The sequence below is a fragment of the Monodelphis domestica genome, chromosome 1 (genome assembly GCF_027887165.1).
Source record: "Monodelphis domestica isolate mMonDom1 chromosome 1, mMonDom1.pri, whole genome shotgun sequence".
Taxonomy (NCBI): domain Eukaryota; kingdom Metazoa; phylum Chordata; class Mammalia; order Didelphimorphia; family Didelphidae; genus Monodelphis; species Monodelphis domestica.
The window spans coordinates 136,327,742-136,342,576 of record NC_077227.1 but is presented as its reverse complement, the minus strand read 5'-3'; the positions used below and the strand labels follow the sequence as shown (position 1 = coordinate 136,342,576).

General features: G+C 35.7%; 1 protein-coding gene across 1 annotated transcript; it reads right to left on the bottom strand.

Moving 5' to 3' along the window:
• Positions 1 to 557: 557 nt before the first annotated feature.
• On the bottom strand, positions 558 to 6,901 carry UBE2G1 (ubiquitin conjugating enzyme E2 G1). The gene has a single exon (XM_007479412.3). It carries the CDS (start codon positions 6,687 to 6,689, stop codon positions 6,177 to 6,179), a length of 513 nt encoding a protein of 170 aa, XP_007479474.1. The 5' UTR covers positions 6,690 to 6,901; the 3' UTR covers positions 558 to 6,176.
• Between the last annotated feature and the right edge of the window lie 7,934 nt (positions 6,902 to 14,835).

The following is a 14,835-nucleotide window of genomic DNA, read 5'->3' as shown; positions in this document are numbered from 1 at the left end:
GTAAAAAATTATACAAAATATATCCAAAGAAAATACAAAGTAATGGAGTAGGAAGGAGCAACTAGCAGCTAGAGGGACTAGGAAACATTTCCTCCTATAAGTAATGATAATTGCATTGAGCTTTGAAGTAATCAAAGCATTCTGTTTGGCAAAAAGGAGGACAGAAGGCATTCTTGGAATGGAGAATAGTCTATGCAAAGGCAGAGAGAAGATGTAATATTGTGACGGAAGAACTGAAGGAAGCTAGAACTAATATATAATAATAATTGGTTGGCAGAAAGGAGCAAGACTATGATGTGTTTTAAATATCCAACAGAGGAATATATATTTTATCCTAAGGGCAAATAAGGAGAACTGGAGTTTACTAGGCAGGAGAGTGACATGATCATATCTTTGCTTTAAGAGAATTGCAGCAGCAATTATGTGGAGGATGTCTGGCAGCAGGGAGAAAATTAAGAGGCAATAGTTTTTATAATATATATTATAATATTTATTATAACAATTATCCAGAAAAAGTGTTATTAGGGTTTAAATCACCATTATTCTGGAACCAGCTCATATTAGCTCCCAAGTCTATTTAAAATTTTTTGGTGTAAACATTTACTTTTTGGAAATTGGCAAATACTATAAATCAGTGCTTGATTTATTGTTTTGTTGACTCACTAGACTTAAGAAAGTGTGAAGTTTGGTGCTCTTCCTTTAATGGGAAGATTAAATTGTAATCCCCTATCTATTTTTATATTTTAATCTCCAAAGTGTTAACTCAGTATTTAAAGTAAATCTACCCATTTTAACCACAAAAAGGTGTTAACTAACCAAAAAAAGGTGTTAACTAACCACAAAAGGTATAATTAACTACAAAAGGTGTGAACACCCATTTCATACATTGAGCAGTCCTGGAGAGGAGCATCTGCTGTGATTGGTAGACATAAAATTTAGGGGAGGTGACACAAGAGAAAAAGGTCTTTAAATTGAGGAAACAGAAACATACAAGACTGGAAGACAGACAGTGGAGGAGAGACTGGAAGACAGACACTCAGACTTGGAGTGAAGACACTTGGCTGTGGAACTGGACCCCTGGAGGAGCTTGTGCAGGAGACCTCAGATTGATTTCCTTTTAGATGGTCACTGTGGTGAGTGAAAGGTTGACTTAGTTTCTTTGCCCTTTCTGGATGTGTGAACCTCCAAGAAAGGCCCATCCTCTTGAGACTCCTTTCTCCTGGCTGGCGCTTAGAATTTCTTACCTGGCTCAGAGGAAGACAGATCTGTCTCTCTCTTTCCCCTTTTCTCTCTTCCTTAATATCTTCCCTCTATTGTAAATAAATTATCATAAATTCAATTTACTTGAATAATTCATTTTGGGATTTAGAAATTAAATCCCTGGCAATAACCAATTAAATATATTTATGTCCAACCAATTAAAATCTAATTTAACAAAAGTGATGGAAAAATGTTAATAAAGAATAAAGTTGAAAGTATATTTTATATGTAGTTGTTTTTCAACATTTACCAGCATATCACTGGTCTAAATTATGGTGGTGACTCAGTGACTGGATAAATGTGGGAAATGTTGTAGAGGTAGAACAACAAAATTTACTAACTGTCTGGATATGTAGGGTAACAGAGAGGACTTGACTATGGCTTTAAAGAAGTCAACATGAGAGACTGGGAGGATATTTCCATTTTCAATAAAAATAAGGAAAAAGAAGAAAGATGAACTCTAGAGTTAGAAATTTACTCTGGAGTCAGTATTTGAGTATTGGCAAGGTCTAGTGAGTTCTGACACCTTTAAGGAGACAGGAGAGACAAAAACATATTGAAGTCTACTTAGAATGTATTGATAAACTTGGGGTAAGAGATGATGAAGGCAAGAGGATGGCTCCCCAAGTGGAGAAGATATCGTGGAAGTAGAAATACAAAATCTGGTAACTGATTAAAGGGCTAGTGATTTCTAAGGAAAAGGTAAAGTGAATAATTGAAGATGACTATAGTTAAAGGGCACTTAGGTGGGACAGTAGATAAAGTGAAAAGTGCAGGGCCAGGAGCCAGGAAGGCTTATCTTCCTGAGTTCAAATCTGGCCACAGACACTTAATAGCTATGTGACCCTGGGCAAGTCAGTTATTCTGTTTACCTCAGTTTCCTCATCTATAGAATGGGCTAGAGGAGGAAATGGCAAACTACTCCAGTATCTTTGCCAAGAAAACCCCAAATGGAATCATAGAGTTGGACACAACTGAAAAATGACTGAACAACAACTATAATTGAAAACAGGAACATTTGGAAGGATGGTAGTACCATCCCCCAAAATAAGGAAACTTAGAGAAAGGCAAAGTTCAAGGAGGAGAAATAACTTTAGTTTTAGACAGGCTGAGTTTTTGACCCACAGTATTTGCAGGTGGGAATGTTTATCAGGCAGTTGGCATTACAAGATACAAGATACAGAAAAGAGATATAGGTTTGGAGTTGATGAGATCATGTTCTTACTTTGCATGTTCCCAGTAAAAACCTTTTGTAAAAGCTAATTGATCTCAACTGCTTGATTAATAATGAGTTATACCATAGGGATTTATGAATAATGACATTAGATAATACAATAACCTTTAGGATTACCCCCTAAAACCCTGGGGAATAGTAGTCAGAAAAGAGAGAGAGAGAGAGAGAGAGAGAGAGAGAGAGAGAGAGAGAGAGAGAGAGAGAGAGAGAGAGAGAGATATCATTAAAGAACCTTGAAGGAAAACCACAGAAAGAAAAAGAATATGTTGGGGGAGGGTGTGGTCCATCATGTCAAAAGCTGCAGAGTAGTCAAGAAGAAGAATGAAAACTTAGAAAAGGTCACATGATTTAACAATTAAAAGATTGCTAGCAAACATGGAGAAGATCATTCTCTATCTATCTCTCTCCCAACTCTTCCTCAATTGTTTCTTACTGTTTTCTACAAACATTCATATTTATCTTATCCTAAAAAAAATTTTTAATGGCCTTGACCTCAATTCTCCCTTCAGTTTTCTCTTCCTTCCCATGGCATTGTTACAGAAAGAATATTTGCCTTTTGCCTTGACAACTCTTGCTCTAGCAATCTGATTCTAACTCTACCACTCTAATGAGACTTTCACTACTGTCATCATGACCTCTTACTTGCCAAAGATAATTGACTGTTCTGATTATATTCATTTACCTTTCTACAATATGTGATACTGTTGGCCATAGCTAGCTCCTACTTGAAAGTTTTTCCTCTGTTGAATTACTACAATCTCCTAGATCACCTCTTACTTATGAAAGATCTTGTTTGTTTTCATTTACTAATTTGACCTCAGTTTCCCTATCCGTAAAATGAATGGTTGGACTAAACAATTTTTATTGTTCTCTCTCACCATAAATCCTATAATCCTATGACCTGATTCTTATGTATTACTCTTAAGGGAGGCTGTTCTTTAAAGCTACATCCGTGGCCCTCTTGTTTTCTTTCTGAATTCTCTGCCTTAGAAATTTCATCCATTCCAATTGCCTTATCATGTCTATGCAAATAGCTGACAAATATTTATTCCCATCTCCATTTTCTCCCTGACCTCTAATCCTATATTTCCAATTTTTTGCTAGATATCTTCATATAAAGGTTACTTATTCTCATTATGTTCCAAACTGAACTAACAGAGCTAATCTTCCCTTTTAAAATCATTCTCCCAGTTACTCTGGTTGAATCTTAGATTATTTGATTTTCAGTTTAATTCAATCCTTCTAATGAAACCAGTTATCAATTCTTATGCAATTTACCTCTGAATTACTTGTTAAGAATTCGTGACCTAAGACAATTTCAAAATCAAATCCAAATCAAATTTCATTTTTCTTGTCCATAAGATCAGAAAAGCCTACAGAGAAGACTTGAAGGAAAGAAAAATGAAGGGCCATATAAAGAAAGGAATTAGGAAAAAAATAATATGTTTAATCATAAGCAGGAGTTATTTGAAAGCTTTGAACTGTACAGGCCTTGTGTATGTAAAATCAGTATCAGTCAGCATCAGAAGTACTCAGTTGGAAGGATCTTAGGACCATCTATTCCAACCTAAACCAAAAAAAAAAATTCACACAATGACATCTCCAATAAGTGGTAGGTCATCCAACCTCCACTTGAAGGCTTCCAGTAAGGGGGAAACTATTGCTTTTTGAGATGGTCCATACTACTTGGGAGAGCTGTTACTAAGTTGTTTTTTTATATCAATCTTAGATATTTCTCTATGCAGTCTTCCTCCACTTTTCCTAGTTTTTTCCTCTAGGGCCAAACAAAATAAGTCTACTATCTTACATGATTGCTTTTCACATGTTGAAAGAAAGCTATTGTGTTTCCCCTGATCATTCTTCTCTATAGGTTAAGCACCTCATATTCTATGGACTCAAAGGCCTTCACTACTCTGGTTGCTCTTCTCTAATCACTCTTTAATTTTATGTTCTAAAGTGTGATGTCCAGAATTGATTGTATTACTCCAGATGTGGGCTGGACTAGGGTAGTATATATGAGTGTTTACATTCCTATTTCTATAAGCTATTCCTCTTTTAATGCAACCCAGCATAATATTTGCTTTTTATGGCTATTATCACACTTTGGACTCATATTACATCTGCCCACTAAATTCCCTAGATCTTTTGCTAGTAACACCTCCTCCATCTTATACTTATGAAGTAAATTTTCTGAAACCAAGCATGTAAAACTTTACATTTATCCTTATTAAGTTTTGTGTTATTAAATTTATCTCAATTTTTCAGCCTGTTGAGATATTTTTGGATCCTCTTAGTTAACCATCCCTCCTAGTCTTATGTCATTTGCGAATTTGATAAGCACATCACCTATGCCTTTAAGACACTGACAAAAATGTTAAAATACATAAGGCTAAGTACTTATCTGGAGACCTCCTTTCAAGCTGAAATAGAACCATTAATGGCTTCTCTTTGAGTTCAATAATTCAATCATTTTCAAATATGTCTAAATATATTATATTCTAGTCTGTCTCACCATTCTTTCCATGATAATAGCACAAGAAATATGATCAAACCCTTTCCTAAAATATAGTTAAACAATATTTGTAATTTCCTCCCCCAACCCCTATTTACCAGTTAATGCACTGTCAAAAGAGTAAATAATGTTAGTCAGGCACAACCTGTTCTTGATGAAGCCATTCTGGTTCTTTGTGACCATCACATCCGGGGAGATGTTCACTAACCATTTCTTTAATAATACATTCTAGAATTTTGTCAGGAATTGAAGTCAAGCTCATTGGCCTATAGTTTGCAGATTCCATTCTCTTTCCTCTTTTAAAAAATCAGGACATGTTCCCTTTTCCAGTCCTATAGTACCTCTTCCGTTCTCCATAATCTTTGCAATATCACTGACAATTGTTCAGCAATCTCATCTGCCAAGTTCTTCAGAGTTGGAAGGCAAAACACAACTGAAAAAATAAAAACAAAAAACAAAACTTGGATTGTCATTCAGGTGACTTTAGAAGTAGAAAAAAACTGGGTTCTAGAGCTCTTGCTACAATCCAAAAGATGAATGCTTTGGATTACAAAACAAGGAAGAAACCCTTTCAATTCATCATTAAATTTTCTGCCACAGCAAGATACAAGAGCAAAGAGGAATGTTTCCAAACAAAGAAAATACAAAAGTCTAGTAAATGAAAGATTTTAATGAAGCCTCAATGGTTTAAAGGAAAATTAAATGGACAACTTTAATCCTAATTGGTTTATATCTGACATGCTTTAAGAATCTCTTTAAACTGATATAGAAACAATGAATAGGGAAAGAAAACCTGCTAAAATCTTTAAATTGTACAGGAGTTTTATCCTAACTACAAGAAGCATCATTTGATACATTGTGTATTCGGGATGTACATGAACAATATGTATATTATCCAGATCATGTTGTGCTATGTACATGTCTTTACAATTCTTCCAGAAGTTTATGGCAGTTCATTAGAATTCAAAATATGTAATCATCTTTAAGTGGCGGCTTGTAAGTATCTGGTAAGCATCGCGATAACTGGCACGTTTTACAGCAGCCAAGTCTCTGCCACAATAGTTCAGCAATAGAAGAATGCAAGGTGGGGAAAAAAAGAAAAGAAAAGAAAAAGTGCCACGTTTCTCAACTGGAGACGCTGAAAAGAAAGCTTCCAGCGGTTAAGAATTGTCACTCAAAAGCAGTCTCCTGGCTTCTTCTTACACAGCGAGCAACTTTCCTTTTGAATTCTCCATTTCGGTCTTCCCTCCATTCTTTGGCTGCGTCCACATTAGCCGGTGAGTCTCCGTTAGGGTCGGCCAGCATAGAAATGACACTGATCATGATGGTCTCCACGGTGTGAATGGGCAGCCAGCGTTCTTCTGGTTTCTCATAGCCATATTTGTCCTCTCCAGGTTCGTGGAGAATAGAAATGCACACGTCTCCGTTTTTGTCAACATTTGGGTGCCAGATTTCGGTGATGAATTTCATTTCTGGAGGACGGAGGGGATAGTCTTTAGGGAAAGTGAGATGAGCTTTGAAAACGCCGCCCTCGTACAGGGTGTCAGGAGGACCAATGATGAGCACTTCCCATCGATAGAGGTCATTGCCGTCTATCAAACCCGCCGAGAAGCCTTCCACGGGGTTTTTGTTGAGCTCTGTCAGCTGTCTTCGCAGAAGCAGTGCCGACTGCAGCTCCGTCATCGTCCCGGCCAGCCTGAGGGAGGGGGGTCGGTGGGGCCGACAGGTCGGGAGGGCTGGAGGCTAGGGCCTGCTGAGGACGCGGTGGCGGGGAGACCAAGCACCTGAGGCCCAGGGCGGAAGGAAGGTCCAGGGGAGGCGGGTAGGCCGCCAGGCCGCCTCGTGATGATGGCTGCCCACCTGGCCTCACGCTCCGCCCCGCCCCACGCCCACTCTGCCCCGCCCCTCACCCTCCAGCTTTGCCCCGCCCACATCCTACCTGGTCCTATCTCCTCTTTGAGAGGAGCTGCCACCTAGGCTTTGACCCTTGCTTTGAGCCCACTGTTAAACTTCTGTTAAAGTCTCTCCCTCTTCTTCCTTAACCTCTAAGATGTCCTAATTTATTTGCCTCATCAAGGGTTTGGGACAACATTGGATTTTCAGGGGCTATGGAGAGAGACACTGGTAATGGATGAACTGACCGCTTAGGGATGAATCCATTGGCTATGATAAACTCGGGAAACAAAACTACAAAACAATAGGAAGAGCACTGTCTCTAGAATCAGAAAATTTTAGTCTAAATCCAGCCTCATTTCATTTTCAATGAAATCACTTCATTTCTTTAGATCTCAGTTTCCTGCTATGTAAAATGATAGGGTTAGATTAGATGACCTCTAAGATCACTTCCAATTCTAGATTTATGAGTCTATGGGATTGTCCCCAGTGGCAAATTTATGGAAGGACACAAACATGTTGGTGAGGCATAGATGGGTTATTTTTTTCAAACACAGGTGGGAATGTCTAGCTATTAATAAGATCATGGAGTTATTTGAGTTTTGAGAATAGCCCTTATAATTGTCCATGCAAATATTGCTATCCTACCTACTTTCAGAGCTTTTACAATAACCTCTATGCAGATGTTTCTGAATTTAGTCTCTCCCTACTCTATTTCCATTCTTTATTTGTTCCTTCATTTTTCAAATATGTCTAACACTTCCTGACCCCATTTGGGATTTTTTTTTGGCAGAAATACTGGAATGGTTTGCCATTTCCGTCTCCAACTCATTTTACAAATAAGGCAAAGTCAAGCGACTTGCCCAGGGTCAGAAGCTAGTGGTATCTGTGGCCACATCTGAACTCAGGTACACCTGACTAGAACCAGCACTTTATCCATTGCACCAAGTAGTTGTTTCTTTATACCACTGTCAATTTAATCTTTCTAGAACATAGGACTAATTACAAAGCTCATCTCTATTTGAAAACATTCAGTCAATTCCCACTGCCTACTTAATAAATACAAACTTTCCATCTTTGCCTTTAAGGCTCTAAACAGTCTGACTAGTTTACCTTCACAGCTTCTCTTTGCCTATTCTAGGCTCCAAACAAATTTGGCTCATTCATTAAAAAAAAAAAATCTGTCCTTTCCCACTTCTACACATTGAATGGACTTCTTCCATACCCCGTACCTAATCCCTTCCTATTAATATTGCCTCCATTTTTCCAGACCAAGTGCAGATAACCACCTCCTACTTACGTGGAGGCTTTCCTCATTCTTTCACTGGAAGTAATTATTTCGAATCACTCTGAGTACTTTGGCCTTTCTGTTGTATTTATAATTTTCTGTTGTTATTTGTGTGCATGTTTCATCAGCCTAGTAGTCTATAAGTACATATTTTCACAGAGGCTCTGTTATTTCATGTTAGCCCTTGGACATTTGTTCATTTTATTCTTCTCAACCATATTCCATAGAACCTTATGAAATCATAAGATACTCTTTTGCATATAAGAAGGGAATAAGCATTTATTTGGCTCCTACTATGTACTGCTAAATGAATTAAGCACATTACAAATATTACCTCATTTCATCCTTATTTTATTATCCCCATTATTATCATTCCCATATATTACTATGCTTTTATTATCCCCATTTTACAGTTAAGGAAACTGAGGCATTTGGAAGTTAAATGACTTGCCCACTGTCATATAGTTACATTGTCTGTGGCCAGATTTAAACTCAGGTTCTCCAGATTCCAGATCAAGCACTTTATCACTATACCACCTTACTGCCTTTAAGAAGAACCTAATGAATGCTTATTGAATGAAATTAGGGGTTATTGTAAATTAACATGATTTTATGATAATTTTGTTACATTAGACTTACTTGGAAATGTGCAAAATATCTAAATTGGTGGTAATGCCATGATTAAAGCTCATTTACTAGTACCATAAAAAATAAACATTATTTTGGTGAATTTGCGAGCATGTCTGGGTATTCTTTCACAGAGCTATAGAAAGCAACAAGACCTCAGATTATTAAGCTCTAACATTATTTTAGTCAAAGTCCTACTACAATACTCTCTGATATGCCACATAACCCACAGTGGAGAGACAGAAGTTACCCAAAATGGGTGCCCTTACTTTCAACATTTTGAAGCTCCTTCACCCTTTCATCAATTAAAATATTTAATCAAAATCAAATGCTACTATTCCTATTTATACAAGTGCTTTATTATCCTGTGCATTTTACCACAACGTACCTGGATCTTAATGTGACCTAAAGAGACGATCGGCATTTATTACAAACGTGAAGCTGTAAGCTTCAGGCTGAGCAATTAATCACTGACACTAAGGAATTTCTTCTCTTCAGGTGGGGAACCCATCCAAAAACCAAGAAAAATAATCGGGCTAATTAATTCTTATCTGCAAAGAGCAATTAGATAAATGACCTAAAAAAAAGGCTTGTCACCCCTATTGAGACACTCAGTTTCCAAGTAGAATAATATGTCTGGGCCTCTTTTCACTGGGCTGTTGATACTGTGAAATGGAGATGACAGAAATGAAAGGGGGGAAAATGATAGGGGAGTAGGTTAATTAGAGTGGAGGCCAATATGTGATAAAAAAAGATACATTTTGCATGATCTCGTCACCCTTGCATCTCTGCTATGTGCATTGGCAGTTACTAAAGAGCTTGTATTCGTGCCTTGAAACTTGGGATATGGCATAAGAGGCCAAAAGTGGTCTCTGGGTTTGTCTCCTGTGATACTTTGTTTTGTATCAGTGAGTGGCATTTCTTCTCTTGCTATCTTAAGTTAAAACTGCTTGCTATGAGCTTAGAGTGATTGGGCTAATGTGAAATACAAAGCCCTGTTTCAATTAGTGAAATCTGTCATTTTTTTTAACTCTCTCACTGTCTATTTTTTTGTTTCTCTGTCTATATCTCTCTCTCTCTGGCCCCTACTCTACAAAGATATCAAACCAGACCAATTGCCCTGCCGATCCAATCCTGCATTCAAATCGTTTAGCTATTCTAGGCTTTGGTTTCTCCATATGTACAATGAATAGGTTGCATTAGATGGCTTCTTAAACCCCCTCCAGTCTTTCCAAGAAAAAGGGAATTGATCATCCTACTGTGTTCTGCTCTGGCCACAGCAATCTGAAATGTTATGTTCAGTTCTGGGAATCTCAGTTTTAGAAAGAATCAGATGAATTGATATGCATCCAGAGTAGGGGCAAACAAGAGAATGAGGGAACTGGAAATCATGTTGTTGTAGAGGGTTGGGTCACGATAACTATTTTTAAGTCCTGAAGGATTATGGTGAACAAGAGGTATTAGACTAGTTCTACAAAGGTCCATAGGGAAGTGCTAGGAATAGAAGAAGTTATAAGGAGGTAGATTTCAGCTCAGTACAAGGTAGAACTTCCTAATAATTAGAATGGTTCTCAAATAGGGAGGAATATCTGAGATAGTGAGTTCCTTGTTACTGAAAATTTGGTAAGGGGTGAGACCAGGTGACTTCTCAAGCTCCTTCTAATTATAAGATAAAATGAAAACAATTTCCAGCAAACTGCATAAGAAAAAATGTATTTAAAAATTTGGTAAGGGGTGAGACCAGGTGACTTCTCAAGCTCCTTCTAATTATAAGATAAAATGAAAACAATTTCCAGCAAACTGCATAAGAAAAAATGTATTTATTAATTGTGATATAATTAATACAAGATTCTATAGACAAACAAGTACTAAGAATCATTCACTGGTTTAAAAAAAATACAACTGAATGTTAATACAACTGAAGGCTAAAAGGATCATTTCAATCCAGAACTAAGATATGATTTCAACTTGGAGTTCTCTTCCACAGCTAGTCATGATACATGCTAAGAGGAAAAGCAAGGATGCAAAGAGATGACATTCTTCCATTAGCTGGAAGAACTAAACAAGCTTCAGCAAGTGGTAGAAGTGAGTCTATTATTCAGCTTACACTAACACAGTAATGTGTGGTAAGAGGTTCAAAATGGGTGCAATTCATTTCCATTAGAGTGAGTTGCTAACAAAGTACAGCACCTCCACAGGACTCCAATCAGCCTATTTTTAAACCGAAGATGTTATTCACTAGGTGGGGAGGACAGTTTCAAATGAGCCTCTTATTAAATTGCAATTCAGCCCCATAAAACTCTGCTGGAAAATGGTAGGTGTTTCTAGCAAAATATAGAAAGCAGTTAGTGCTAGCCTAAGCTTCTTCAATCCCCATTAGGGGCTTCTTTGCTACCACAGAGATGCAATCATTATAGCAGGTGCACTCTCTTCTTCCAGAAAATTGAAAGATGCTTCTCTGAGTAATATCTTAATAACAAAACAAAACAAAGCAAAACAAAAGATCTTTGAAGTTTGTACACACATTTTTACTATATATCTAATACATTCTAATATTTTCCTTCTTTAACTCATATAGGAAGGTAAGAGATGTCACAAGATGCATGTACATTTTCACCAAATTGACATTCCTTGTTTAATTGATAGTGGACAAAGTCAGCTCTTGTTCTTTTTCTTATGTAATTCAAGAACTTCTGAATAGTGGGAAAAAGTATTGCATAAAACCTGAAAATTTAGTACTAGCAAAAAACTATTAAATGAGTAATAGTAGATAGAGGGTTGGCCTTACAATCAAATAGACCAGAGTTTAAAACCTGTTTCTGAGATACACTAATTGTTCTGTCAAGGGCAAGTCACTCACCTCTGAGTCTTCCCAGGTGATTTGATATAAGCAAAGAACTGTCTCTTATCTTTTAAAATTACCTTTATCTGATTGTGAATTCAATCCCAAATCACCGCTGTGGAAAACATACAGTCTTTCATTTACCACTTAACTTTTTAAAATAACTTTTCATCATTGTTACTTAATAATTTGAAGCTATTTATGACATGTTGTTTAAGATGCTGAACCAAACCTATCTTTTACCAAATTACTTTTCACTTTTTTCAGCAGTTCTTGTTTAGTAGGAAATCTTTCTCCCAGGATGTTGTTTTCTTGGTTCAATGAATACTGTTCTACTGAGTTCGTTTGTTAGTGTTGCTTGCTCTATTCTACTATTCTACTTTTCTATTTTTTTTATCCATTACCAACTCTTTTTTCATAATTATTACTTTGTTTTATTTGAAAATAAATTTTCAGTCATTACTTGCTTTTTACATCATTATAATTATCCTAAGAATCTCTCCCTCTCCCCCTCCTAGAAAGTCATCTCATATAACAAATACTATTTTTTTAGAGAGGAAAAATTTAGCATAACTTGTCAATACCTTGAAAAGGTCCAAAATCTTGTGTAATATGTGAAACCTTTGGACTTCACATCTGTATGAAGGGAGGACTGAGGCTGTCTTCTTTTCTCTTCATTCAACTCCTGCTTGATCTTTGCAATTTTGTTACCTTCACATATGAAGTTGGCAGTATGTAATTTTTCTTGCCATTTATATTATTGTAGTTATTGTGGATATTGGTTTTTTTTTTGGTCTACTTATTCATTCTGAATCAGTTCATATCAATTTTTAATTTTTTCTCTGTATTCATCACACTCATCATTTCTTATAGCAGAGTAGTTATCCCATTACATTCATATACAACAGTTTGTTTTAGTCATTCCCCAAGTGATGGGCATCTACATTTTTTTCAACTCTGTTACCACAAAAAAAAATGTTGCTATAAATAATTTGGTGTATATTGGGACTTCCTTAATTTTTGTAAATTTTTTTTTTTTGGTAAAACATTTAAGATCTGGCTAAAATTTGATATTTGGGATCCTTTTCATCCCCTAGATATTTTGACCCTTTTTTCCCAAAATAAATTTTATAGTAGTTTGTTTAGTCCTATAAAATGACTTCTTGCTAGTTTGGTTGTTATAGCACTAAATTTATAAATAATTTAGGTAATAGTATAATTTTAATTATATTGATATAGACAAGCCAGGGACACCAAACATCTTTTAAGTTATATATATATATATGTATATATATATATATATATGTATGTATATATATATATATATATATGTTGAACTACATATATTTCTATAAAGTGTTTTGTAGTTCAATTCCCATAAGTATAAGCATGTCTTGGTAGATTAAATATCAACTATTTTAGACATTCTGTAAATATCTTGAATATATTTTTTCTTTCAAGCATTCTATCCTGGTTTTCTTTCTTATTTATAGAAATGGTGATAAATTTTATAGATTTATTTGGTTTCCTACAATTTTACAAAAATTATTAATTGCATCAAATTACTTCTTTGGTGATTCCCTAGGGTTTTCTAGGTCAATCGTCATTCCATTTACAAATAAGCATAGTTTTATCTTTCCTGACATTTTTTTTCACATTTTTCAATTTTTTAAAATCGTATTCCTAGACCTAGTATTTTTTGAAATGTCAATTAATAGGAGAGAATGAGGGCATCCTTACTTTACCCCTGAACTTAATGGGGAAAATTCCAAGGTTTCTCTACCACAAATAATGACTTTATAAAGATACTTTTGGTCTCATTAGAGCCCTTCTACATCTAGGATTTCTAAGCACTCAACTCAAATGATCTTTATAATTTATGAATGACTTGGTCTATATCTATTGATATAATATATGATTTTAGTGTTTGGTTTATTTTATTTATTTAATTATGCTGTTTTCCCTGATATAATCCTTAAGATAAATCCAGCTTGATTATAAGTAGTAGGACCTCTCTCTAGATATTACTGTTAGTTCTTTATATCTGGAATAAGAATTTTGTTTTCCTCTGTCCATTTCACTCAAAACCAATGACTAGGAAGGCCTATATAAATATACATGTGTGTCTGTTTTGTAGAATAGAGGAAAGAAGCCTCTGTATTAACAGGAGCCACATTTCATTTTTATCCCTTCTATTTAAGAGCTGATTTCTCTTCCAAGGTTATCACCCAAGACCTAGAGAGGCTTGGAACAGTTCAGACAAAAGCAGTTACTGACTTTCAAACAATTCTCCCTCAGTTTCTTCTCTTTCTTCTTTCTTTCTTTCTTTCTTTCTTTCTTTCTTTCTTTCTTCTTTCTTTCTTTCTTTCTTTCTTTCTTTCTTTCTTTTCTTTCTTCTTCTTTCTTTCTTTCTTCTTCTTTCTTCTTTCTTTCTTTCTTTCTTTCTTTCTTTCTTTCCTTCTTTCTTTTCTTTTCTTTCTTTCTTTCTTTCTTTCTTTCTTCTTTCTTCTTTCTTTCTTCTTCTTTCTTTCTTCTTTCTTTCTTCCTTCTTCCTTCTTCTTCCTTTCTTTCTTTCCTTCTTTCCTCTTCCTTTCTTTCTTTCTTTCTTTCTTTCTTTCTTTCTTTCTTTCCTTTCTTTCTTTCCTTTCTTTCTTTCTTTCTTTCTTTCTTTCTTTCTTTCTTTCTTTCTTTCTTTCTTTCTTTCCTTTTCCTTCCTTCCTTCCTTCCTTCCTTCCTTCCTTCCTTCCTTCCTTCCTTCCTTCCTTCCTTCCTTCCTTCCTTCCTTTCCTTTCCTTTCTTTCTTTCTTTCTTTCTTTCTTTTCTTTCTTTCTTCTTCTTTCTTTCTTTCTTTCTTTCTTTCTCTTTTTCTTTCTTTCTTTCTTTCTTTCTTCCCTTCCTTCCTTCCTTTCCTTCCTTCCTTCCTTCCTTCCTTCCTTCCTTCCTTCCTTCCTTCCTTCCTTCCTTTCTTTCTTTCTTTCTTTCTTTCTTTCTTTCTTTCTTTCTTTCTTTCTTTCTTTCTTTCTTTCTTTCTTTCTTTCTTTCTTTCTTTTCTTTCTTTCTTTCTTTCTTTCTTTCTTTCTTTCTTTCTTCTCTCTTTTCTTTTTGTGGGACTTATGCTTCAGTGCCTGAAATGATTGGAGCTGACTCAAGCACTACAGCAGGCCTCACAGCCACACGCT

What these genes read in the sequence shown, in the direction of transcription:
- UBE2G1 (XM_007479412.3), bottom strand. Translation starts at nt 6,689, where the DNA reads ATGACGGAGCTGCAGTCGGCACTGCTTCTGCGAAGACAGCTGACAGAG.